General features: G+C 57.7%; 1 protein-coding gene and 1 long non-coding RNA gene across 2 annotated transcripts; one reads left to right on the top strand and one right to left on the bottom strand.

Moving 5' to 3' along the window:
• Positions 1 to 489: 489 nt before the first annotated feature.
• Positions 490 to 15,272, bottom strand: FIBCD1 (fibrinogen C domain containing 1). The gene is given in 9 exon segments (XM_071766238.1): positions 490 to 2,177; positions 2,457 to 2,636; positions 2,994 to 3,041; positions 3,044 to 3,089; positions 7,637 to 7,773; positions 8,943 to 9,002; positions 9,005 to 9,101; positions 10,040 to 10,516; positions 15,143 to 15,272. Coding segments are annotated over 9 exon segments (1,377 nt in total). The 5' UTR covers positions 15,215 to 15,272; the 3' UTR covers positions 490 to 1,917.
• LOC139806522 (uncharacterized) lies at positions 13,646 to 19,011 on the top strand. Its single transcript, XR_011730268.1, has 3 exons — positions 13,646 to 13,775; positions 16,629 to 16,767; positions 18,267 to 19,011. It is a non-coding gene; the product is annotated as an uncharacterized lncRNA (long non-coding RNA).
• The last annotated feature ends 5,642 nt before the right edge of the window (positions 19,012 to 24,653 follow it).

Genomic DNA, 24,653 nt, shown 5'->3' with positions numbered 1-24,653 from the left:
GTGCTCCTCATTACCACTTTCTGGAGGGGTCTGGCAGGGCTTGGGAAGCCCCTCAGGAGCTGCCAGGGGTTCCTCTGGTGCTGGCTGGGCAATGCTACCCCCAAATCCCATGGCTTGGATGCTCCGGGCAGGGTTGGTGGGGATAGAGGCAGTGACTTTGCTTGGAGCTTGTCCTCACCCCAGGGATCTGAGGACTGTGTCTGGCAGTGGGGAAAGCTCCAAGGATCCCCAGTGTTTTTCCCTGTTTCCCTGGCAGGACAGACAGACAGGGACTTGCCCAGCAGGCAAAGGGACTCATCCAGCAAAGGATCCACGGGGGAGAAGGCTTGGGGGAAAAAAACATAAAATAAAAAGCAGCAGCACGCAGGGAAGTTCAAATCTGCCACAGCCTGCAGGATGAGCCTTTGATCTCTCAGTGCCTTAAGCCCCCATGGAAATGGGGAGGGTGGGATCTTTCCTCCCCTCCTTGGGCTGTCTGTCCATCCAAAGGGGTTTCTTGAGGCCAGGGCCTGGTGTGGGGACTCTGCTCCCCGTTGCTGCTGTAGCACAGGCAGAAAATCATGTAAAGAATGGTGGAGTCCCAGCTGTCCCCATCCCTGTTCCTATGCAGCCTCCTCAGTCTTGGTTTTATATTGTTTTGAGTTGTTTTTTGGGGTTTTTGTTGGGTTTCTTGTTTGTCTGTTTAGGGTGGGTTTTTTTTGTTTTTTGTGGTTTTGGTTTTTGGGTTTTTTTAGACAAAATCCCCCATTTGAGTCATTCCAGGGAACCAGAGGAGTCCCACAGCCCATGGAAGCTCCTCCTGGGGTCGGGCCAGTGCGAGGCATCTCCTGTCACCCCTTATCAGAGCCCTGCAGATGCTAAACCCCATTTGGGGCTTCTTCTTTTTTTTTTTTTTTTTTTTTTTTTTTTTTTTTGCAAAACCTTAATGGGATTTGAAGCAATGAAAGGCTTTGAATATCTGCAGGTGCCGAGCCAGAGCGTGGCTCATTGGGGGGGGGGGAAATGGGGTCCCTGGGCCAGGAGGGGAGGGGGCTGGCTGGGGGTGGGCAGATGTGCTTTCCAAAGGGAAGGGTTTGAGGGGACAGTCACAGCTTTTGGGTGGCAGAAGTCTGATGGGAGTCTCTGTGGAGGGAGGAGCAGTGAAATGCAGGCAGAGCCGTGTGATCCTTCCTCACCTCCCCCTCCTCCTCCTCCTCCTCTCTGTGCTCCTCATTTCCCCAGCACCACCCAAAAAAGCTTCAAGCCTTTGTGCTCTGGGGCTGTGTCCTTGCAGCACCCTTCCAGCTTCCTTTGGGATGTGCTGACCCACCAGGAGGCTCCAGGATAACAGGGATGGAGGAGTTTGTGTGGTTGTCCCTCTCCGGCTGCGTTGCTCTGGGAAGGGCAGAGGTGAGGATTTACAGACAGGAGAAGCTGCTCTGGGGTCTGCAGGGGCTGCAAACCAGCCCAGCCCTCCCCGATCCCAGTAGCACCATGGGGTGAGCTGGGACAGCAGAGCAGCAGCCTCCCCCGAGTCCTCGGGGGGAGGGGGGTCTGTGAGTTTGGGGGCTCCCCATGGCAAGTGTCCTTCAGTCCCTCAGCAGAACTGTGTCCAAAAGGGAAATGAGTGGAGGTGCCTGGGCTGCTGCATCCCTCCCCTTGGCTCATTCCTTCCTTCTCACACACCCTTGGGCACCATTCCCCAGATTCCTGCATCCTGCTCCTTTCTCTGCAGATCCCACTCTGGCCAGGAGAGCACAGCAGCAGAGAGCAAAAGTCCAGTGGTGGCTGGAGGCAGCAAAAAAGCCACCTTTCCTAGGAACCCCTCCAAGATGGGCCAGCCCTCGGGGAGGATGGAAAACGGGGGGAGGGAAAGGGGCAGCAGGGCTGTGGGGCAGTGGGGAAGGGCAGGGGGTTGGGGAGGCTCATGCCATCCAGCTAATTCTCCTCCCGGACGGGTCGGATCTTCATCTCAGTGAACTTGAGGGAGTACTGCCAGCCGGTCCAGGAGGACCACTCGATGCCATCAGCGTAGGAGCTGTGGTGGCCCTTGAGGTACTGCCCGTTGAGGTTGGAGGTGTGGCAGTTACGGTACCACCAGGCCCCGTGGTAGAAAGCTGCACAGTTGTTCTCCGAGTGGTCGTTGTCCAGGTCCTTGGTGGTGAATTTCATCCCGTTGTGCTTCAGGAAGGAGTCTCCTGATGTGGGGTAGGAGAAAAGAGCCATAATGAGTCTTTCCTGCCCCTCACCCTGCTTTGGGTCTCTCCCACCCCAAGGAAGGCTCGTCTGGGCACCCCGGTGACATACAGAGCACTTGGGGTCACACACCTACAAACACCCAACCCCAGCAGAGGGACACAGGGACACAGCCAACGCTGCTGCTGCTGACACCTAATGCTCCAGAAAAAGGGTTTGGTGGGCGTGGGCTCCCTTTTTCCCTACAGGTCCCCGTGCATCCCCGTGTCCCACCACCCTACCTGCTGTCCCTGAGTAGTCAGAGATGGAGATGGGGTACCCATCCTCCTCGGGGTCGACAGAGAAGAGCCCCACACCAAAGCTGCCGTAGTGGGCGAAGGCGGTGCCGTTGTCAAAGTCCTCCAGGTCGATGCGGAGCTCGCAGCTGCCCTGAACTGTCAGCACGTGGATCCGAGACAGCCCTGAGGCAAGGGAGGGGGTGAGTGTGAGATCTTGATGGGGACAGGGTGGCCGAGGGTCCCCAGGGAGGAGGGAGTGTGGGGTGGGATGGAGGAGAGGCTCCCACCTCCAGCCTGGCTCTGTCCTTGCTGCACATGGATGGGGAGAGGTTCCCACCTCCAGCCCTGGTTCTCTTCTTGCTCCATGGCCAAGGGCAGGAGCTCAGCTCATGGGCAAAACAGCCCCATCACTTCCCTGTCCCTCTGTGGCCCCCTCCAGCTGCCTGGGATGTCACTCCTGGGAGGTGAGACTTGGCCAAGGGAGTCTTGAGGTCTTTTTTCCCCCCTCCTGGGCTTTGCCAGCTCACCAACCCCACGTACCTAACCAGTGCTCTCCTGTCAGCTTCCCAAAGCCATCCCTGTAGGCTTCCAGCCACGGAAAAAGTTCACGGAGCCGTCCTCCCGCCTCTGGAACACCTGGGGAGGGAGATGTGGGGGTGTCAGTCATGGGGTGTGCACCCTGAGCACCCCTCTGCTCCCCACTGGGCTGCCCACCTTGTTAGACACAAACTAAACCTTGTCACCCCTGCAGCTACACAGGTGAGCAGGTCCCCTGGAAATGCCAGAGCAGGCTACTGGGAATGGGAGAGCTGGTTCAGATAAAACACTTCCCTCTGGAAGTGGGAAACTTCCAGGGTGGGAAACAAGGAAACAAGGAAGGAAAAGGGAAAGGAAAGGGAAGGAAGGAAGGGAAGGGAAGGGAAGGGAAGGGAAGGGAAGGGAAGGGAAGGGAAGGGAAGGAAGGGAAGGGAAGGGAAGGGAAGGGAAGGGAAAGGGAAGGGAAAAGGAAAGGAAAGAGGAAAGGAAAAGGAAAGGAAAGGAAGGAAAAAGGGAAAGGGAAAGGGAAAGGAAAGGAAGACGGACAGACTCTAAGGGGCACCAAGTGTTCCAACGCCTGCAGTGCCCCTGGAGCTCAGTTCAGGTTTTTTTTCTCTGAACCTTTCCCTTTCCCTCTCCCATCTGCTCTTTGGTGTGTTGTGTTGTGCCCTGCCTGCTTCATCCCCTTTTGCCCATCCTTTCAGGTTGGGTTTATTGACAATGATCCCAAACATGTTGCTCCACGCCAGAGCACTTGAACTTAATTAAGCAGCCCTGGATTAACTCTGTTAACTTGGCTGAGCCCATGGCCACCAAGTGCCACATTCCTGTGGCCGTGGCTGGGGCAGGAAGGGGCACTTTGTGCCAGGAAGCACGTGCAGGGATGTGGAGAAGTGGCTTGTGAGCTTCACACTGGTTTGCCCTTCACCAGGTGGGCATTTTTTGGGCCGTAGGTGCCTGGTGCAGGCTCCAGCACCCTCCTCAGTGTGGAGCAGCTCTGATCCTGCTGTACTTACCTTCTAGAATTAGAGCCTTAATTTTGATCCTGGCATTGAGCACTTGAGAAGCTGTGGCTAAGCCTGTTTAGGGGGACTTGCTGGGAGAGGGGGATGACATGGCTGGACAGGGGCCCGAAGCTGATTTTCCCCAGCCAGCATTGGCCCAGGGAAGGTGGTGGAAGCAGCAGTGATGCTCCTCTTAATCGGCTTTGACCCATGGGTGTAAATAGGCCAATTGCCTGAGCTGTGCCCAGGGAGGGGTGTGTGGGACTTGTCCTTGTTGGCACAGCTCAGGGCTTCCTCTGGGTGCTGGAAGAGGCCCCCTCAGTCCCTGCTGCCCACCAGGTTTGGCCCCAGGGCGTTGGGTGCTGGGTTGGAGGTGCTGCATCCTCCTGGGTCTCCTGCTCCATCCTCAGCATCTCTCATGCACTGTCCCTCCTGCTTCCCTGGTGTGTGCAGGAGGGGATGTGGGAGCCTCCTCCTAACCTGTGCACAGGGATGCTGTGTGCACAGGGATGCTGTGTGCACAAGGGATGCTGTGTGCACAGGGATGCTGTGTGCACAAGGGATGCTGTGTGCACAGGGATGCTGTGTGCACAAGGGATGGTGTGTGCACAGGGATGCTGTGTGCTCGGGTGACCCACAGGCTCACAGCCTGTTTCCCAGCCCTGCTCCTTTCCTCCTCATCAAATATGCATCACCCCCTCTTAAGCAAAAAGGATTTCCTTCCCTTCTTTAAAGCCAAGGCTGAAATATTCATCTCCCCCGCTCTCTGCCTCCCCCGGTCACGCTGAGCTCACAGGGCAGGAACAGGCTCCTGCAAAGGTGCTAATCCAGAAAAATGGGTTAAAACCAGAGAAAAATCGGAGCCCAGCCTGTGCCTGCTGGGGCATTGGCAGCGAGGGAAGGATCTGCAGGCCTGGACACACAGAGTTCCTCTGAGCCCCAGCACAGACCATCTTTGGGTTCATCCATGGGAAGATGAAGTCGGGTCACTGCAGGAACTGGACAGCACCAGTCCCATGTGTTCACCAGCAAACACCAGGGCTGGCACCACTGCCCATCCTGGGCACCAGGCCTCTCCCTCCTGTCCCTGCCAGCAGAAGCCTCTTGTCCTCATTCGTGGCAGCACATAAATCACATCTTTTGGAACCAGCACAGATTTCCCCCGGCTCATCTCACCCGCTGCCTTCAGCTCCTCTCAGCTCATGTGTAAATCCATCAGTGGCTGTTCAAACCCCCCCAGCTCTGCTGGGACCCCTCTGGTGGGTGACAAGCAGGCTGGGTGAAGCCATCCCTGCCACTGTTCTCAGCAGGGCAGGTGTCTGTCAAGCTGGAAGATGTCACTTAACGTCACCATGGCCCTCGCCCTGCTGGTAGAGCCTTTATTTCTGCAGCCTTCATCTTTCCTATTGCTTCCCAGCTGGAGCTGAACACTGAAAATGATGCTGAGGCAGCTGGAGCAGTTGTGGCACCGTTGCTTAGGGGGCTGAGATGCTGATCCCGGGGGGAATTTGCCCTGGCTGGCAGTGATGGAGGCTCGAGGCACCAGGAGGAGTGTGAGGTGTTGCCAAAAAAAAATAATTCCCAAGACCAGAGGATGTGAGGAGGCAACAACGTTTTCAGGCCTCCATGGATACTGAGCCTCCTCTGCCCTCTGTCCCCTCATTCTTACTTTAATGAAGTGCCAGGAGTGGGGGTCAGAAAGGGCAGGGGAGGTCAGGCTGGGCAATCACACGAGTGCAGCACGGGGCTGCCACAAGTCTGGGCTCTGCTCTAGGGAATCCCTGCAATTAAAGTCGGGGCTGACTGGAGATGCTCCCTATGGCTCCAGCCTGGATTCAACATCACAGATGGTGGCAAAAGTGACCTCACTGCAGGCAGGAATAGGGCAAAAAAGAGCTGGAATGTGTCTTATCCTGGGCTGGATACAGCCGTGGTAGGAAGCAGAGGAACTGACCCAGTAAGATCCGTGCCTTGCCCAGTATTTCCCAAGAAGAAGATTGGGAATGATCAGGACCTGCCCCTGGGATAGGGACAGGGGTGATGCTGGGTTTGTCCCCGACGGGGCGGTTCCTCTCCCCGGGCTCTCGGAACCATCCCTGCAGGCTTCAGCCTCAGCTCAGCAGCTCCCAAGCTCCCGAGACAAAATTGATTCAGCTGCTGCCACCGCTTCCGCCCACCCGCCCACATGCAAATAAGCTCAAATGTCAGCAGCAATCTCTCCAGAGGAGGAGGAGGAAAAGGAAAAGGAAGAAGAAAAGAAGAAAAACTTCCCAGGCTCTGCACCAGGGCGCTCAGCCCTGCCATGGCTGAACAGGAGCCCAGGTGAGTCGGTACCCCAGGGACCTCCTCCTTGTCCCCACCCTCACCGGAGTTGGCCGAGACCCCCAAACCCCCCACCCTGGGGGCCTAGAGGTGCAGCCCCAAAAAAGGGGAGCTGGAGGGGATCCCACTCTGGCTGTGCCCACCCCGGGAGTGCCGGGATCTGGCTCCTCAGCCAGGAATGTTGGGATGATGCTTGACCCTGGCTGCAGGCAGCACCCTGCCAGCCCCGGAGCCCACCGGGCTGCTGGGTGTAAAATCATCCCCCTCACCCCCTCGCCTGCCCAGCTGGGGCTCTCCCGCCTGCAGCAGCTTTAAATAAGCCTTTGAGTGGCTCTCTAATCACCTTGGGCTGCTCTTCAAGCAGGGCTGGGGCTGGTGGAGGCTGTGCAGGGAGTTTGCAGGGACCCTCCCCACCCTGAGAAGCAAGTAGGGTCCCCTCTTCCTCTCCCCTGCGAGCCCCGCAGGAGCTGGGGTCCTGATGGCTGCACCGTGCCTCAGTTTCCCCACTGGAGCTGCTGGTAACACCCTGTACACGACAGTTTGCTCCTGCCTGGGGTGGGCAGCCCCGTGTTGAAGTCTCAGCAGCCCCCGAGGGCAGGGGGGGATAAGCTCCCTCCTGGCACTGCTCCAAGCTGCTTAGGGGAATCAGATCGTGGGGATTTGTTCCTTGGAGGGGTGCTGGCCAGCTCGGCTCACCCAGCGTGTCCTCAGGGGAGAGGCTGCAACCCCCCTGCCCCAGTGAGCCCTCAGCCACCACCCCAGGAACCCCCTGACTGCTCCACCAGCCCCCCAAGCCACGTCCTCCATGTAGGAGCTGCTCACACCCCAGGGGCCAAGGGGGGGTTCCCAGGTTTGGGTCTGCCAGGAGTGTGTCCCTCTGACTTCCCCATTCTCTTCCCCCAAAAACCAATCAGATGGGGTGGCCAGGGAGAGAGAGTGAATCAGAACCCTTGCTTTATCTGAGGCAAAAAGTACTGGATTTGGGGTCTGTCTTGAGTCCTAGGACATAGGGACCACCAGGATGGGGTGAAGCACAGCCATCCACCCCTAACACCACCACAGCTACCCCATACCCCAGCTGGGCACCAGCCCTGCAGAGAGGGATAAATTCTGACCATGGCACCCACCTCCTGGCCTGGTCAGGATGACATGGATGAGCCTGTTTACTTGCACCCCGTGCACAGCCAGACCCCATCAGCATTTATCCCTTATCCCAACAAGACATCCAAATGCCCAGAGTGATGCCTCCCACCCTTCCAGCATGGGGACAGCCCCGTGGCTGGTGGTGGTGGCATCACCCCCAGCATGGTGGCAGCTCACCGTCCAGCCTCCCCCGTCGGTCGTCATGTCACAGTAGACCTGGAAGCCAGAGGGATGGTGGGTGGGGAAGATGGAATAAATCCCATCCTCTTGCTGTCCACTCACATAGATGTCAAAGCAGTCTCGGGGCCGGGAGCCTGCAGGGTGGCATCGGGATGGGGTGGGACAGTTAATTAATGAGCTAATTTAATGTCTTGCCATTTCTTTCAGGCACTCGACCTTGCTGCCAGCTCTGGTTGGCAGCTCGGTCCTGCCTTGCTCTTTCCATTCTCTCTTCTCCAAAGCTAAGCCATGCCCAGGGGGACGAGGCCACCCCGGGGAACCCCCCAGCAGCCAGCAGGGACTGACCCCGTGTGACAGCAAGGTCAGGCTGGGACCCAGCTGGGGAGGAGGGAGCTGATGCCCAGAGGCAGCTGCAGGCAGAGCGTGGGCACGTGCCTGCAGCCCTGGGACAGCTTTAGAATTGGATTCATAGAATCATAGAATTGGCTGGTTGGAAGGGACCTCAGAGCTCATCAAGTCCAACCCTTGATCCACTCCCGCTGCAGTTCCCAGCCCATGGCACTGAGTGCCACATCCAGGCTCTTTCGAAATATCTCCAGGGATGGAGAATCCACCCCTTCCCTGGGCAGCCCATTCCAATGTCTGATCACCCCTCTCCAGAAAGAAATTCTTTCTAATGTCCAACTAAACCTCCCTGGCACAACTTGAGACCTCTTGTGCCCTCTTGTCTTGCTGAGAGTTGCCTGGGAAAAGAGCCCAACCCCCCCCTGGCTCCAACCTCCTTTCAGGGAGTTGGAGAGAGTGATGAGGTCTCCCCTGAGCCTCCTCTTCTCCAGCCTCAACACCCCCAGCTCCCTCAGCCTCTCCTCATAGGATCTGAGCTTTGCTCAGCTTCATCTGCTCCAAAGGATGAGGACTGTCAGAGTTCACCCTGAGCCCCACTGCCCTCTGCACCTAAAGGAATGGGAGCTCCTTGCTCTGCTTTTTGCCCCAGCTACGTCTGTGTGGGGAACGGGGGGGTCCAGAGGGTGTGAAGTGTGAAGTGGGGTGTGAAGTGGGTTTTGTGCTGGTTTATGGACAACTGGGGGAGCTGCAGGGTGAGAAACACCCCTTCCAGGACACAACTTTGCATCTCTCTCATGCTCCATCTCCCTGCCAGCCCCCCCACTGTATTAACTCCCTTCTCCAGGCTGGTTTCCCACACCTCGGGTTGTTTTCTCTCCCTTCTTTTTTAGGCAGGGGCCAGCCTAGAGCAGTCCCTGGTGTCTCCCTCTCCCCGGGGACAGATGGGGACACATCTCACCATTGGAGCAGCCCCGTGGCCGGGCTCCCCTGCCTGGTGCTCGTTGCAGATCAGCCTTGAGCCGGGCCGGGCACCTCCACGCTCCTTCTGCAGGGTGTCCAGGACATCACTGACAGAGCTCACCAGCCGAGCCATGTTGGTCTGGCTCTCTGAGAGCAGCTGTGAGGAGGGACAAGGAATTGGAGTTTAAATGTAGTTAAATCCTTTCCAAACCCCAATCCCTTCACCATCCCCTCTGTGAGGATGCTCTGCCCCGCTCCCCTACCCGTCTGCCAGCAGTAACACTCCCTGCCTGGCTATAGATCAGCCTGATATAGGCTGGGGGGACATAAAAGCCACTGCAGAGCCTATAAAGGCATCTCTGGTGGGTTTTGGGTCCAGATAGTACCTATTGCCAACCGGGCTGAGAATGCTCAGATGTGGGTGCGTGGGTGCAGCCACCACCCCGTTGGATGAAGAACATCTCTGGGCCAGGGAGGGGATGGCCCAGAGGTGGAGGAGGTGGCAGGAATAGCCGTGTCCTGAGACAGCCGACAGCTCTCTGCCATCCCCTGAGGTGACCTGGGGTGTGTGTCACGGGATGGCCATGGCAGAGCAGCAGGACAGGGAGCAAAGGGAAGCAGCAGAACCGAGCAGCTCGGACCGGAGAGAGATGAGCACCAGGAGGGACAGGCAAGGAGCTGAGCATTCAAGCTGTGCCCTGGGTCTTTCTAGGACACCCAGCAGATCCCCAGTATGCCCAGGTAAGCATTTCAACATGGCTCATCAGCTGGGGAAATTTTGGCACTGTAAGAAAGAGGGGGGGTGATTGCTGCCTGAGCTGCTACTGGGATGATCCTGGGCTGTGCTCAGCTCTGCTGGGAGCCCCCATACTGGACCCAGAGGCAGGAGACCCACAGGGAGGGAGGCTGCATGCCAGGGTGCTTTGGCAGTGAGATGCAGGTGGGTGATGAGCTGGAGCTGAAGTTCTGCTTCTCAATTTCCAATATTCAAGCAACCTCCTTAACCCTCAGCTCCTTTGGGTGAAGTTCTGCCCTTGGACACCATGGACAGCCACGTCCCCGGGGCCATGGGGAGCACCCAGAACTGTGCCTCACCTGGATGAGCCTGCCCTGCTCTCCCTGCAGGGTGCTGAGCTCCTGCCCCATGGCACTGTGCCCCTTCTTGAGGCCGTCGCAGTCGGCCCGCAGCTGCACGGCGTGAGTCAAGAGCTTGGCCACCTCATCTGCCACCGTCACCAGCAGGGCCTTCTGCTGGCTCTTGGTGGCCTTGACCTCGGCGTCGTGGTCGGTGACAGCGTGCAGCAGGGAGGTCTGCAGCCCCTCCAGGCGCCCCAGGGTGCCCGCCCCGTCGGGGCAGTTGGGGTCGATGAAGATGTTGATGCGGGAGCTGTCGGCTTTCTCGATGGTCACCAGAGCGTTGGCTTCCTCAGGGTTGGTGCTGATGACCGGGGGGGACTCGGTGACAGGGGTGTGGTAGTGGTTCATGAAGAGGATGGCCCCTGTCACTGTCACAGCCAGGAGGACGGCCACAGAGAGCAGGACAGTGCACAGGATGTACCCACAGCTCATCCTCTGCGGACAGAGAGAGACACGGACACCGTCGGGACCCGCCCCCTTCATTTGAGAGGTGGGTTCAACCCCCCCGTGGGTTTTTGGGGAAGGGGGGGGTGTCCAGTGATGGTGGGAGGTGATGTTGGGCGTGAGGGTGATGGCACAGGGGACCCCAGGGGGCTCTGCCAGGGACAGAGGAGGCCACGAGTGAGCTCTCGGCGAGCAAAGCAGCGAAACCCACCTGGGAGGCAGAGGTATGAAATAATAAAGAGAGTGAACGCCTGGTGGCTGCTGGCGTGTTTAATTTAAGGTGGTTGTACTCAGGCAGAGCAGCCCCGGTTCCACAGGAGGTGTTTGGGCAGCTCCCTGAGCACAAATATGGGCAGAAAAAAGGAAAACACCCCCTCCCCCCCCCCCCCTCCCCAGAGCAGGGACTGCAGGGGAAGGGAGGGAAGGGAGGGGCTGTCCCCAGCAGCAAAGGGAGGCTGAGGGTTGATGCTGGGACCACCCTGAGCATCTTGGGGACAACTCTGCACTGGGCATCACCTCTCACTGCCTCCCCACCCTTGCTGCCTGCTGGAGGGGAGCAGAGCTGCTCCCAAAGCCCTCGGACCTGTCCCAGAGCCTCCCAGTGAGGGGGAATGGCTGTGGGAAAAGTCTCTGACACCCCCACCCCCTCCCTGAGCCCCTCTGGCAGCTCTGCTGCTGCAGGAACCCAGAGGAGCTGCTCTGTGGGCACCAAGAGCCTTTTCTCCTTGCAAAGCTCAAAGTGCCAACACTGCCAGTGTAGAGGGAGGGAAATTCCATCGAGTCCCATCAGCAAACCCCCCCCCCAGGCCACCTCCCTTTCTCATTACACCTGCAGGGCAGAGGATGTGATTTTCCCCTGACCTCGGCCATGGCTGTCAGAAGGAATTGCAAGGCTGCCAGAAAACTGCAGATTTGGAGAGACAAAGACTATTTTCCCCCGAAACGAGGGGAAAATTGCTGCATCTGCAAAGATTTTCCCAGGCTCTGTCCCCTCCTGTGCACATCTATCTGGAGTGACACCTTCCTTCAAGCACCCTTCCTTCCATTCACGTTCCTGCAACCATTTGCATTAAGGTGACCCTGGCTGTGGTGGGACTGACCAGCCAAGGGCTGGGGGGCCCTGGGTGCCCCATCAGCCATGAGGATGCTCCAAGTTTTCTTCCCCAGCCCACGGAGTGATGCCGGAGGTGGAAATGGCACTGGGATGAATGGGAAGATACCCAGCAGGGACCTCCATCATGAGGCAGCCCCAGGCTCAGCCCCTCGGGGTGCATGAAATGGGATGTCAGAGGCAGCAAAGGGAGCTCTGGCAAGCAGAGGATGGAGGAGCTGTGTTTGTAGACACTGAGCCCCAGCTTGAGGGCACCCAGGAGCAGCAGGAAAGTGGCAGACAGAGGTGGAAGATGCCCATTGCTGACAAGCTCATCTGAACACCCTGGACTTGGGCTCAACCCAACCCCTCAGCACCCTGTGAGTGCAGAAGTGGCAGGAGGGATGGGTGCTGACTGGAGGCTTGGGATCCGTGGGGGCAGCAGGGACAGTCCCAGTTATTGCAGCACCTTCAGCTCCACAGCCCTGCACTGTCCCACCCCACACAATCCTGCTCCTCACTGCCCTGATGTCCTCAGCTCAAAACGTGCCTGCTGGGACATGCAGAGAGGCTGTGACAGCCCAGGGACCCATCTGAGCATCAAGGGTTTCAGGAGCAGAGCCGTGCATGCCCCACACTCTGGTTCTGCAGCCTCACAAATCCCAAGTGGGCTTTAAAACACCAAAATCCTGCAGCTCCACCTGGGAGCTGCATCCAGCTGTTTTCCAGCCTTCAAGTCCCTGCATCACTGCCCTCCTGCTGGCACCAGGAATGGAGGCAGGAATGGGGGGGCTGATCCCCTTCACGAGTGACCCCATCTGCTTGTGACCATGAGATGAGGAGTGGTGGCAGCTTTATGAGTCCCCCAGCATTTTGCTGGCAGGTTGTGTTACCTGGCAACCTGCTGTGGGGAGAGGAGGAAACCACTGAGCCAGCAGCACCAGCAACACTCCAAACTGGGGGGTGGGACACCCCCCAAACTCTTCCCAGCAGAGCAGCCCTGCAGCTGCATGCCCGGCTACCAGCACAGGGTCCTGCAGATGCTCCTGCCCCACCATGGCCACAGCCCTCGTGGCTCCAGGTGTTTCTGCTCCTCCAGTGGACAGCCTTGGGCTCCTGCATCTTCTTGCCAGGGTTTTAACCACAGGACATCTCCCTGCTGAGCATGTGGCAGCTGCCCCTGTTCTTGATGTCTCCCTGTGGACGTCCATTGAGCTGGAGCTCCCAGAGTCTCCCAAACATTCCTTCCTAAGGAGAGCAGAAGCTGCAAGGCTGGGAGGTGCTGGTGGGGACGAGCAGAGCTTCAGTTGTAAACCTACTCTGGAGCTGGGACTGGAGCTCCGGAGGAAGCTCCAGGCAGGAACTGAGGCACTGCAGCCTTCCCAGTGCAAAGCTGAGCTGGGATCTTCATGCCCTGCACTGACTCTGTCTTTGGCCACTCTGCCCCATGGGGGACGGGGTCCTTGGTGCCCCAGCACGACGGAGATGCTGAGCTTTGCCGTGACAGATGCTGTTTGATGAGAAGATGCCCTTTGCTCCTGCCGAAGCTGCTGCTCTCAGCTCCCCAGGCAAGCGCTGCGGGATGGCAGCAGCCCTGGGTGCTCTCTCCCTGAGCCCTGCCCTCAGCCAGACACAAACCAAGACCCTGGTTGTGCTTCTGAAGGAGGTGGATGCTGTGCTTTGCATCACTCAGGCTCAGCTGCTGGGACAAACATTAGTCCAGGGATCCCCACTTTACTGCCAGGGTCCACCCAGCCCTGAGGGACCCTCAGGGCAGCAGGGGCCACTCCTGTGTCCCCCCCTCTCCAAGCCATTTTTTACTCAGGCAGCTCAGTTTGCATCCCAAGGGCTCTGCTCCTGTCCCTCTCCCCTTTCCCTGCCTCTCCAGCTCTGCTCCTGCTCAGTTTTGTGCGGGGCTGCATCCCTGCTCGCCCTGGGGCAGGGGCTGTACCCCAAACCCTCCCCCCCCCACCCCCCCGCACCTCTCTGCTCCCCGCAGCCTCACGCCGCGCTTTGCTCTCTCCCCGCAGAACTGGTGAACAGAATCCCCTCTCCTGTTACCTTCTCTCCTCCATCATCCAAAGCCTGCCTGGTACCGCTCCTGCAGCACGGCTCGGGGAGAGGAGAGAGCACCGAGGAGCACCGGAACCGGCTCCGTGGGTGAGCACACGGCTGGGCTGGGCTGGGTTTCCATTGGAGCTTACTGGGAGCCCGGTACCGGCTGCACGGCACCGTCCGTGCCTCCTTTGTAACGCCCCCCCCTCACCCTCCCGAACCACCGGCTCCGGGCTGTGCTGTTCAGCCCCTCTCTGCTGGACCCATCCTGCCCGGCTCATCCCTGGGCACATGGGGGGGATTAAGCCACCCGGAGCCTGTAGCCCCCCCTCCAGCTGGACATCGCTGCTCAGCCCCCGGCGTGGAGGGGCTGCTCTGCCGGGAAGGGGTGAGGAGAATCAGGTTTATCTCTACGGGGGGGGGTGTGTGTTTAGTCTGGGGCCTCCCGTGCATCTCGGGGTGCGCAGCCCCCCTCGAGTGAGGTGAGGAGGCTGTTGGGCACGAGTGGGCTGAGCGGGGGAAGAGGGTCGGGAGAAGGAAGGGCAGAAATCCCTTTCTCAGCGCTGCGGCGGGGAGAGGGACTGAGAAGCGGCACAACTGGGGGGGCGAGTGGGTCCCATGGCGAGTGGGGCTCCCAACTGGGGCCAACGCTGGGATGCAGAGGAAGGGCAGGCACTGCTGGCTCTTGGCTTTTCTCCTTGACTCTCAGGCTCTAAGGTTTCCCCCCCCATCGTCTCAGGCACTCCTCACCCCCTTCCCTTCCCACCCAGAGTGCTGGCAGGGCAATCACATGCCCCGGCTATGTCGCCACGTCTTCTCCAGCACTCTCGGTGTCCCTCGTTTGGGCAGGTGGCCATTACCTGTGTGCTGGGCACACGGAGGAGGTGGCACACGTGTGGCGGGTTCTGCAAACAGGCTCCGGCACGTGCCGGTCACCAACGCGTCGCAGCAGCCTCTGCCACCCGCAGCACCCCACCGCAAGGGCCCCCCAAAAAAACCAAGGAGGGGTATGGGACGGGTTGGTCCTGGAGGTTAAGAGAGGGCCAGGCAGTGTCCCCCCCCCCACCTCTGCAAGAGGGATGGATGCTGTGGCTGCAGCAGGGAGCCGAGGTGCACGATCCCCCGTCCAGGGTTATTTAAGCGATTTAAAACGTGCAACGGTTCCTCAGAGAGGTTTGGGACAACCCCCGAGCATCGCGGGGTGCCCGGCCGAGGGGCAGCCCTGGGAACACTGGCTGCAAGTAAATTATCTTTATAACTGGGGGGGGGGGGGGGGGGGGGGGGGGGGTAGGGGTGATGGGAGGCAGCCCGGGGGGCTCCGCACGAGGAGGAATCGGGGGCAGGGAGGGAGAGCAGCTCACCCCGCCGGGCTGCACCGAGGGAAAAGCTTTTTTTGCAGGAAGGACGCGGGGGGGTTCGGTGGGACCCCCGGGGTGGCCTCTGCCCCGCCGCCCACCCCCCCTTCCCGGTACCTGCGATTTCTCCTGCTGCCCGTCCTCAAGTTGCGAGACTCCTCCCATGGTTTTCCAGCGCTCGTTCCCCATCGCGCCGCAACTTCCAGCACAAGTGCCCAGACCTCCCCCCGGTAACACCCCAAACCCCCTCCCCGGCAGCGCAGCCCCCGGCCTGCCCGGTTGGCCGCGGCGGGAGGACGGGCGGCGGCGGCGGAGGAGGAGGAGGAGGAGGAGGGGGAAGAGAAGGGAGGGAGGACACGGGCACGGACACGGGGGTGGATCTTCCCTCCTGCCCGCCCGCCCGGCTCCCCCCTCCCTCTCCCCCCTGCCCGGGGGGCTCATCCCTCTGCTCCCCCGCCCCCGGCCGTGCCCGCCCCCTCGGGGGTCCCCCCGCCCTGCTCTTGGGACACGGCCCGGCGATGCCCCGGGGACTCTCCCCCAGCACTGATCTGCGCCCCCCCATGGCAGCCCTAGCTGCTCCGGAGTCACTCCGGATCCAAGCTTGCCCCCCTCTCCTGCCCTACAGCTGCCCAGATGTGGCAGCACAGCTGGAGGAGCGGCAGCAGATAAGGCAGGGGTTGGTGTCAGCGGGTTCAGGGGTGTCCCGGGGACCCGATCCCCTCCTTTCTAAAGCTCCGGTCTCCAGTGCAGCCCCCCCGCACTGAGGACGCTCGGTCCTACCAGTGGGCAGGGATTGGGATGGGGAGGGGAGAATTGGGGTGTTGGCATCACCCCCCCAAACCTTTGTGCCCAAGGGTAGCAAAAACGCTGGAGGCTCTCAGCAGCACCCAGCACATGGTGGGAAACTGGTGCCGACTGGGGGAGAGGCAGCAGCCAGACCCGCTCCCTGGCACACGGGGTGTCACCGATGCCCTCTGGACCATCACTTCCCTAAATCCCAGTGTTCCCAGCTCAAAGTGCAGAGACCCTGCGTGCCACCAGCTCCCCACCCCCGCCCCGCGCAGGAATCCCTTCCCAGCTTTATTTACCGCCCCCTCCCCAGGTCTGGATGTGGGGTTTCTTTAACGTGGATGTGTTTTTCTTTACCGAACCTTTGCGGCACCTCCCTTCAATCTTTTCTGTGCCGGGTGTCTGACCTGCGGGCAGGAGCGTTGCTAAGAGGTTCAGAGGCAAATCGTGAGAGCAGCGATGGCTCAACCCTGCCTTAATCTGGCTTGGGGAGGGGGGGCTGGTTTATCCCTCAGTGCCTCGAAGCCCCTCACGGGAAACCCCCTGCAGTCTGTCCCTGGGGTTCAGTCCTGGTTGGGACACCCCAGCAGCTCCCCACTTTTCTGGGGTGGGGGCTGCTCCAGGGAGGAGGCTCAGGGGTCTGTGTGGGTCCTCATCAGGACAGACAGACTGTGACAGCTCATCAGCTGTGATGAGTTGGGTGAGTGCTGGGTTGGAAACGGTGCTGTAGTGAGGGAGGGGAAGGAAATACAAGCACAGGCACCAGCTCGAGTGGTTGGTACCCGTGTGTGTCTGTGTGTTGTCTCCTGGCCAGGTACAAATCCTGCCTTTGGCTTCAGTGATGCTGTGTGGATTTACTGGGTGATGCTGATGGCGGGCAGCCCAGATCCTTCCCCACGGATGGTTTTCAAGGACTTTCCTTTACAGCTGAGACCATCCAACTCATTCCACAGGTGAGGTGTGAGATGTGCCCGAGCCGACTGGGCTCAGCCCCTGAGCTGCTCGGTTGCCCTGGTAGCAGGAAAGAGTCTGTGGGTGCCCGGGAGGCTGTTTTAGCTGAACTCCAAATAATAAAAACTTATCATTAAAAAGAAATGTATCTTGGCTTCGTGTGGCCTGGCAGGGCGGGGAGGAGTGATTCAGTGGCTTGTCATCCCGGGGTGTTAGGCACGCTGAGCTGCACACTGGACACCCTCCAAGTCCAGCAACTCGTTTTCTGCAGATGGAGCAGGGACCATTTAATCTGCAATCCAACACACCTTGGTGTAACCTGCAGCCCAGTCACCTGAGGCTGCTGTGGGAGGGGGTGCTTGGGGGTGTGTGAGCACAGGGTTGGGATTCCCCTGCACCCTGGCACAGGGGTCCCAGTGATGTCCAGGCTGGTGTGTGGCTCCCCAAGTTTTGATGGTGAGAAGGGACAGAAGGTGCCTGCCTGGTGAGGGGGAGCATGGTTTTGGGAGCCCAAGTGATGCTCAGGGTGAGCCCTGCCCATCCCCAGCAGGGATGTCGGCCTGGCCCTCATCACTGGTTCACACCTAGAAGTGTCACCTCGTGTTACCCATCACGGGGTGTGCCTGGAGCTGGGGACACGAGAAGGGGTGTCCCCAGGGTTACAGCTCTGCCACCCCTGCTGGCCTCATGGCCACAGATCTATCCCCACGGCCTGTGCTGGGGGGGCCGGGGTGCTCAGGGTGTACCCAAGGGTGGGGACACACGCTGCAGGCACGGGACCCCCGGGGGGTGACAGCAGTTTGCCGGGGTGGGGAGGGGGTTGCTGCCAGCAGCCTGGCCAGGATCGATAGGCGGAGAGAGGGAATGATTCATGGCTCAGGCTGTGGCCGGAGGGCAAAAGCGGGAGAGATGTTTGATGTGAGGATGCTGGCAGGCTGCTGCGGCAGCAAGGTCCTGTCGGGAGCTGTGGCTCCTGGCAGAGTTTCCCCTCCCCAGGCCGGTTCTATCCACGCTGCTTGGGGGTCCTGGCTTGGTCTGGGGGCAAAAAATGATTGACATTGCACAAAAATGTTACTCTTTAAAAAAGCTATCTTCTATTCTGTGGTCCAGGAGGGTAAGCAGAGTTGCAGCAGTGGTGGTGGGCAGAGGCTGGGCTAAGGCTGGCACCGTGGCCCCTGTGGGATGGGACTCTCTGGGCAGCAGGACACCACGCAACAGGGTTTGGTGGCCCTTTACCTTCCTCGTTGTGTTCCATCCAGCACATGCTCTGCATCCCCAGAACATCACAGAGCCACAGAGGGGACGGATGTCCTGTAGTTCCAACCCTGCAAGTTTCCAGCACCACCCTGCAAGGGGCTTTACAAGGCAGAACCACTCTGTTATTTATGGTCCGAGACACAGAGAGCCGGGCTGGGGACGGGGGGAAAAGCTGACAGGGACACATATACACACACACACACAGAGCCTCTCCTGGAGGAGCAGCTTGTGCTTTTCTTGGCAGGGTGCCACAGGAGGCAGAGAGCCGTCGCTGCGCACACACGGCGTCAGACATCATCATCATATTAATAATGAAAGGGCAGCTCCTTCAAAGCTCTTCGCCCCTGCGCCGGGGAGAGCACAGAATGCAGAAGAGATGCGTGAGCCTCATCCCAAGCAGCCCTGGAGAGAGAGAGAGAGAGAGAGAGAGAGAGAGAGAGCACTGCCACCTCCAGCCCATCCTCTGCTGGACCCTTGACCTGAGGTGACAAAAAAACCCCAAACACGCCAGGTCTTCCCCCTGTGTGTGCTCCTTGCTGTGTTTGGCTGGCAGAGGGTCCCTCCATGGGTTTGGTGTCCCCCTCTCCAGCTCCTGTCACTGTCCTGTGCAGGGTCCCCCATCCCACAGGGAAAAGCTGATTTGGCTGCTGGGAAAAGAGCCTCTCTTGTAAGGGCAGAGCTCTCTGTCCATCATCCAGAGACACTGCTTGCTGTGCCAGGGCTGTTTCTTCCCACAGAAGGGATCGATAGCTCAGACAATGAGACAAACTACCAGCACAGAGGGTTTGGGCTGCAGCCAAAAGTGGGTCCCTGGCAGCAGCTCCCGGGAGGGTGGGGAGGAGGGTGGGCATCTCTTCTGCTCATCCCTGTGCAGCACCTCTGGGTTTCAAAAAACATCCCTTCTGTAACTCCTCTCTTTTTGTCTAGAGCATCCCCCAAGCCTGGTTGTTCTTCGTGAGGGTCTCAGCAAGACCAGACCAGGTGGTGACCATCTCATGGCCTCTCCTCTATGCCAAACATCCTCCTCAATCTTTCACCCCACAAAGGTGGCAGGAGCCAGGATGGTTTTGCCATGGATGCCCCAGCCCAGGGTGAAGAAGTCAACTCCCCTGTGCTGCATGGACATGGAACACCTCGTGTCCCTCTCTGTCCCCACCCCATTCCCCTGTGCTGTCCCTGGCACCACAGATGTTCTGGAGGGTCTCACCCTGCAGCAGTGCCTCTGATTTTCCCCCTACCCTTCCTGCCCAGCCCTTTCTCAGGCTCTTTTTTATTCTTTTCTCTTCTTTTTTTCCTTCCTCCAAACACAACAAAACCCCCTAAATCCTCCACAACGGAGAAACCTCTTTTTGTTCCTCTTTTCCCTTTGCTTTTTTGCCATGGCAGAGTATTGATTGGAGCTGATGCACTGTAATCCGCTGTTTCTCTGAAAAGTTGGCATCCCAGAGTCCCTGGAGGGGCCAGATCCTGCCTCCATGCAGCTCTCATTCCTCTGCTGGGCTTGGGGTGCAGTGGGAAGGCTGCATTCTCCCCATCCCATCCCATCCCATCCCATCCCATCCCATCCCATCCCATCCCATCCCATCCCATCCCATCCCTGCAAAGCCAGAGGATAAAAGCTCAAAGGAGGGGATGGTGCCAGGTGGGAAAAGTCTCTGCTTTGGAGCAGAGCCAGGTCAGATCCTGCTGGGATAGGGATCCAAAGCACTGGGAATCTGAGGGAGTCCTTTTGCCCCTCCAGTGGGGAGGGGACATTGGCACAGGGGACATTGGAGCTGATGAGAGGGGCTGGCTCTGGGGCTGTGGGGAGCTGGGGCTGACCCCCACCAGAAAGGGGATTATTGTGGGGTGCTTGGCCACCTCTGTGGGGCAGGACCCCCCCAGCAAACCCCCAGCCAAGCCCCACTTAGAGCCTGCAGAGCTTTCCCCCCCCCCTCACCTTCCCACCCAGCCTCCCCGTGCTGCTGCTCCATCTATAGTTAATGATGGCAAATGGGCTGCAGCTCTGGAAAGCAAGGGGAAAAGAAAGAAAAAAAAAAAAAAAAAAAAAAAAAAAGGCTTCGAAAAAAGCCAAAAAACCTCCAAAAAAACCACAGACAAGATTTTAATTTAAAAGCTTTTCCCCATGAAGAGCATCAGCCCAGGCCATCTGGAGGAGCATATGCAGGTGAGCAGAAAGTGGCGGTGCCTCCCCCAGCTCCCTTGCTCTCAGCAGCTCCCCAAAAAGCTTTTGGCTGGTAAAAACTATCCCTGGAAGGCAGCCGGGCACCCTGATCCCAGCCACAGCCTGGGAGATCCCTGGCTTTCCCTCCTAAGCTCCCAAGACCTCTCTGTTTAATCGTTACATTTTCAGGAAAAGCCATTCCGGATCCCAAAGCAAACTGAGTTTATTGCAAGAGATTAATTCAGTGGTTTAATTGAAACTGCAGGAGGGGAAAGCATCCGTATGGGACTGGGAAGAGGAGGGTCAGCCTTCCCCAGCTGTGCTCACAGCCACCCCAGGCAAGCAGGGAAACCCAGATTAGCAGATTTTCTCATCCCCAGCAGCCTGAAGCCCCCAGTCTCCCAGCAACTCCCCAGTGCTGCCTCTGCCCACCCATTAACCCCTTCCCCAGAGCCCCCCAGTTCCATAGGATATCCCAGTGCTTCAGTGGCATCAGTGCCACACTGGGAACAAGCAGGGATTTTTATCCAGCAAAGAAATCCACAGGGATACCCAGAGGATGCTGAGCTGCTCAGCCAGGCTGGGCTGTCAAGCTGGGCTGGGTAGTTAAGACTCCAGAATTATTTGGTTTTTATTTAGGGTGGCACAGAAACATCCTCAGGTTTATGTATTGATGGCAGAGGTTTGGGTTCTAAATGTCAGGATAGTTTGGAAGGTTTCACCCTCTGACTTTCTGGGAAAAGGTCAGGGAAAGCCCAAATCGGCCTCAGGAGAGGCAGAGCACCAGGCAGCCACTTCTTCCCATTTCAATATTAAATCAATTATAGAGTTTCTTTGGGGAGCAGATGAAGGCACTGAAGTCATTCTCCTTCCCACAAATGAAAATGCCCTTAAAAGTGTAAAATTACAGCAGGACATGATGTGGTGCCCAGGCCTGGCCTGGAGGGAGTGAAGTTGCTCTGTGATTGCTGGTTTTGAGTCCAGCTTTCCAAAACTTCCCTGGTTTTTGCCTTTAGAGATCAGAAGGCTGGAAAAAAGGGTTGGAAAAAATAGTGGTTTGTTGGTTGAAAAATAACAGTTGACATGGGAAAAAAAAAAAAAAACAAACCACAAAAAACATGTAAAAAAAAAAGTCTTTTTTTTTTCTTTTTTCTTTGCTTTAACTGTCTTAATATTTATGGGCTGGGAAATATGTCCAAAGATCATGTGCCACAGAAGAGGATAAATCGCTTCTGTTACTTTAACGTGCTTTGTTGGGCTTTATCTGAGACATAAAATTACCAAATTGAAATTTTAAAGGGGGAGGGGGGGGAGACAGAGAGGGAGGGGGGGAAATATCTGGAGGGTTTGTCACTGCTTCTCTTTTCTTATTGGCAAATAAAATACAATTAAAGCAACATTTTATATGCCAGCCAGCTCAGCTAATGTTGGTTTTCTGATGGCTCTTTTTTTTTTTTTTTCTGCCAGCCAATGAAAATAAATGAGGCAGGATTACCATCGAACATCCAGCCTCCGTGGCTGGAGGGGGATTCAGAGCAGCAGGCGTTTGAGGAGGAAACAGAGGGATTTTTAGTCCTGCTGGAAGTGGAAATCTCCAGGGATGGTTACCCGCAGAGCTCTGCTGCCTCCTGGAGCGACTTTTTGCCTTTGCTGCCCTCCCAGTCCTCACCAGTTTAACCCAATCCTTGGCAAAACGCTTGTCTGGGAGAGGTGAAAAATTAATTTTTTTTATTTTTTATTTTTTATTTTTTTAATGCTGGCCAGCGTGGATCTGGTCCCCCGTGGGGCTCAGTTCTGTGCCAGCATTCCTGACTGCACCGAAATCCCCGTGGTAATTGGATGAGGGCAGTGGCTTCCAGGAGAATATTAAATCAGATCCCGGGTGACAGGTTTGGGAATATAAAGACACGGCAGAGGCACTTTTACTGGGGGTGGGGTTTTATTTCTCCTGCTTTAAAGTCAGAGGTATTCACAACAACTCCGTGTTTGTCACAGAGTCCATGGGACCGTTTCTTAGGAGGGAGAGGAAGGGAAGGAGGCTGTGGAGGGGCTGAGCACTCGCAGCTCATCACAGGGATGGGTTTTCTTGGAAAAGCAGCATCCCTGTGACGAGCTGCAGCTGCTCTTCCAAAGATCCCGGAGGCTTTGCAGGCAAAAGGACTTTGGTGCCACCACCCCGAGCTTCCTCCTGCGGGACCCTCTAGGGGGGGCTCCAGCACCTTCCTGGTTATCCTGGTTATCCAGGAGCAAACCGGCTCCTGGTTTAGCCGGGTCCCCCGTTGGGGTGACCATCTGGTGGCATCTGCTGCTGGTCAGCTGTCACCAAACCCCCAGCCCCTGGTGGAGGGGATGCTCAGGACCGATGGGGTACCCTGGGGACATGTTCTGGGGGGACAGATGGATGGATGGATGGATGGATGGATGGATGGATGGATGGATGGATGGATGGATGGATGGATGGACGGACAGATGGATGAACTTCTCCCCACCCACAGGAGGGCGGCAGGGGAGGACAGACAGAGGGATGAGCCAATGAGGTGGCCTCAGGTGATGCTAACAAGCCCATTAAAGGGGTTGAGCGAGGGGCTGGTGGGAAGGCTGCCAGTTTCCTCTTTGCTGCTGCTTTTTGGGGCTGGGAGAGCCTAAGCTCGTGCTCATTAATTAGAAAGGCTTTGAGGAGTTTTGGACTGGTTGGCCTCACTTGTGAGCAGCCATAATATGATGAGTGATTAGGGGACTCTGAAGCGTTTTAGCTGGTGTCATTAAGCTCCTGATGAGCTCAGGCAGGGAAAGGGCCTTTTTGGCTGTGCCTGAAACCTGCTGGTTCTGTGCTGACCCAGTTCTTCCTCTTCTCATGGTCCTTGACCTCCAGAGCCCTAAGGAAGGTGAAGGGTGTGTGTCCTGGGGACAATAATGGCTCAGCTGTCACCCCTTGGGCTGGATCAGCTCTGGTGTCCTTCAGCTCACCTGTGAGATGAGGAGCTTGTGGTCGTGCAAGAGTGAAGCTGGGATGCCCCTGTTTTCACTGCCAGGTATGGAGAAAATCTGGGGATGATTAGGTCTGAAAAGGTGGCTTCCAGACTCCTTGTGTATCAGGAAGAGGACAGTGATGGGTGTTCTGAATGAGCTTATTCCCTGGTTCTGGGGTTCCTCACTTCTCTGGGCACTGATGGTGAAGTTCTCTTGCTCAGGGGGTGTCACCTTGAGGGCCAATGTCCTTGTCCCATCCTCTTCTCACCCTCTTGAAGCACCCAAGGGCTGGGACAAAGCAGGGAGTAAAATCTGCTGCAGTTTTCTCTGCTTTCTCTCATGGTCTCCTGTCTGCCTTGGCAAAACTTGACAGAGCTCAGCAGCATCCTGCCCTGACGTGGTCTGGTTGGCATCACTAGGGCTGTATTTACAGCACTGTTAATTAAATACTTTCTGCAATCAGTGCTGCACATGACCCCGTTCCCCGAGCCAGGCTTGGGCTGTAACAAGTGAGAGAACATGACTGCAGTGGTCCTGGGGAATTCCTAATAGAGATTTACTCATCCCACACCTCCCGTTTCTCTGTTTCGTGACATTTTGCAAAGTTCAGGTTTACAAAATAAGCTGATGCAGAGAGGAGATGCTCCAGACCTTATTGATGTTTCTTGTGCTGTTTCCCACTCCATGGGGTCCTCACCCCATGTCGAGAAGGACTGAAGTGGGGGGTGGGGTTGGGTTGTCACCAGTTCCCCCTCCCTTGTTCTGCTCCCTTCTGCCCAAGGGGCTGCAGGTGTTGGGGAAGATCACCCCATCACCCTGCCATAAAGCTCTGGAGATCTCTGCTCCTCACCCAGGTGCTGGGAGAAGGGTTGGGGGCTGGGGCTGTGCCCATGGAAATGTTCATGGCACCACCTGGCTTCAGCTCCCCCTTCCAGCCCTGGGGGAAGGGATGGGGGTGGGAGCAGGTAAGGTTTAAAGGCAGGGCAGGCAGGACACAAAGGGTTGCTGTGGTTTGGGGGGAGTCATTTAGGATGCTCAGCTGCTCTGCTTTTAAAAATAAGCCTAAGGTAACAGCTGGGGGGGGAAGGGGAGGGTGAGAGTGGAGGCAGCAGAGTGCCAGCAGAATCCCCTTAGTGTGCAAAAGCCTCCCAGGTTGGGCAGAAAACCCCATTTTGGTAAATCACTGGGATCCAACTCCTGTGGGCTTGGGACCTGGGGCAGAGAGCCAAGGTGGGTGACCAAACCTCCTTTTCCTCCTGAGGATGGAGCTGGCCAAGAGAGACATTGTCTCACCCAGCACCACAGCAGGGGCAGCTCGTCCATCCTGGAGAAGGTTCTGATGGGAACCAAGCTTGTGCCCATCTCATGATGTCAACCTGGGGTGCAGCTGGAGCCAGGGCACAGGTGGAGCTTCCAACCCCAGGGGAGGTGGAGGCTGATAAGGGAGTGGTGGCACCTGGTCCTGTTCCCTCTCAAAACCCAACTGTGCTGCTGGCT

Source organism: Heliangelus exortis, chromosome 22 (assembly GCF_036169615.1).
Source record: "Heliangelus exortis chromosome 22, bHelExo1.hap1, whole genome shotgun sequence".
Classification (NCBI taxonomy): domain Eukaryota; kingdom Metazoa; phylum Chordata; class Aves; order Apodiformes; family Trochilidae; genus Heliangelus; species Heliangelus exortis.
The sequence above is the reverse complement of the archived record's forward strand: the minus strand, read 5'-3'. Positions and strand labels throughout refer to the sequence as shown.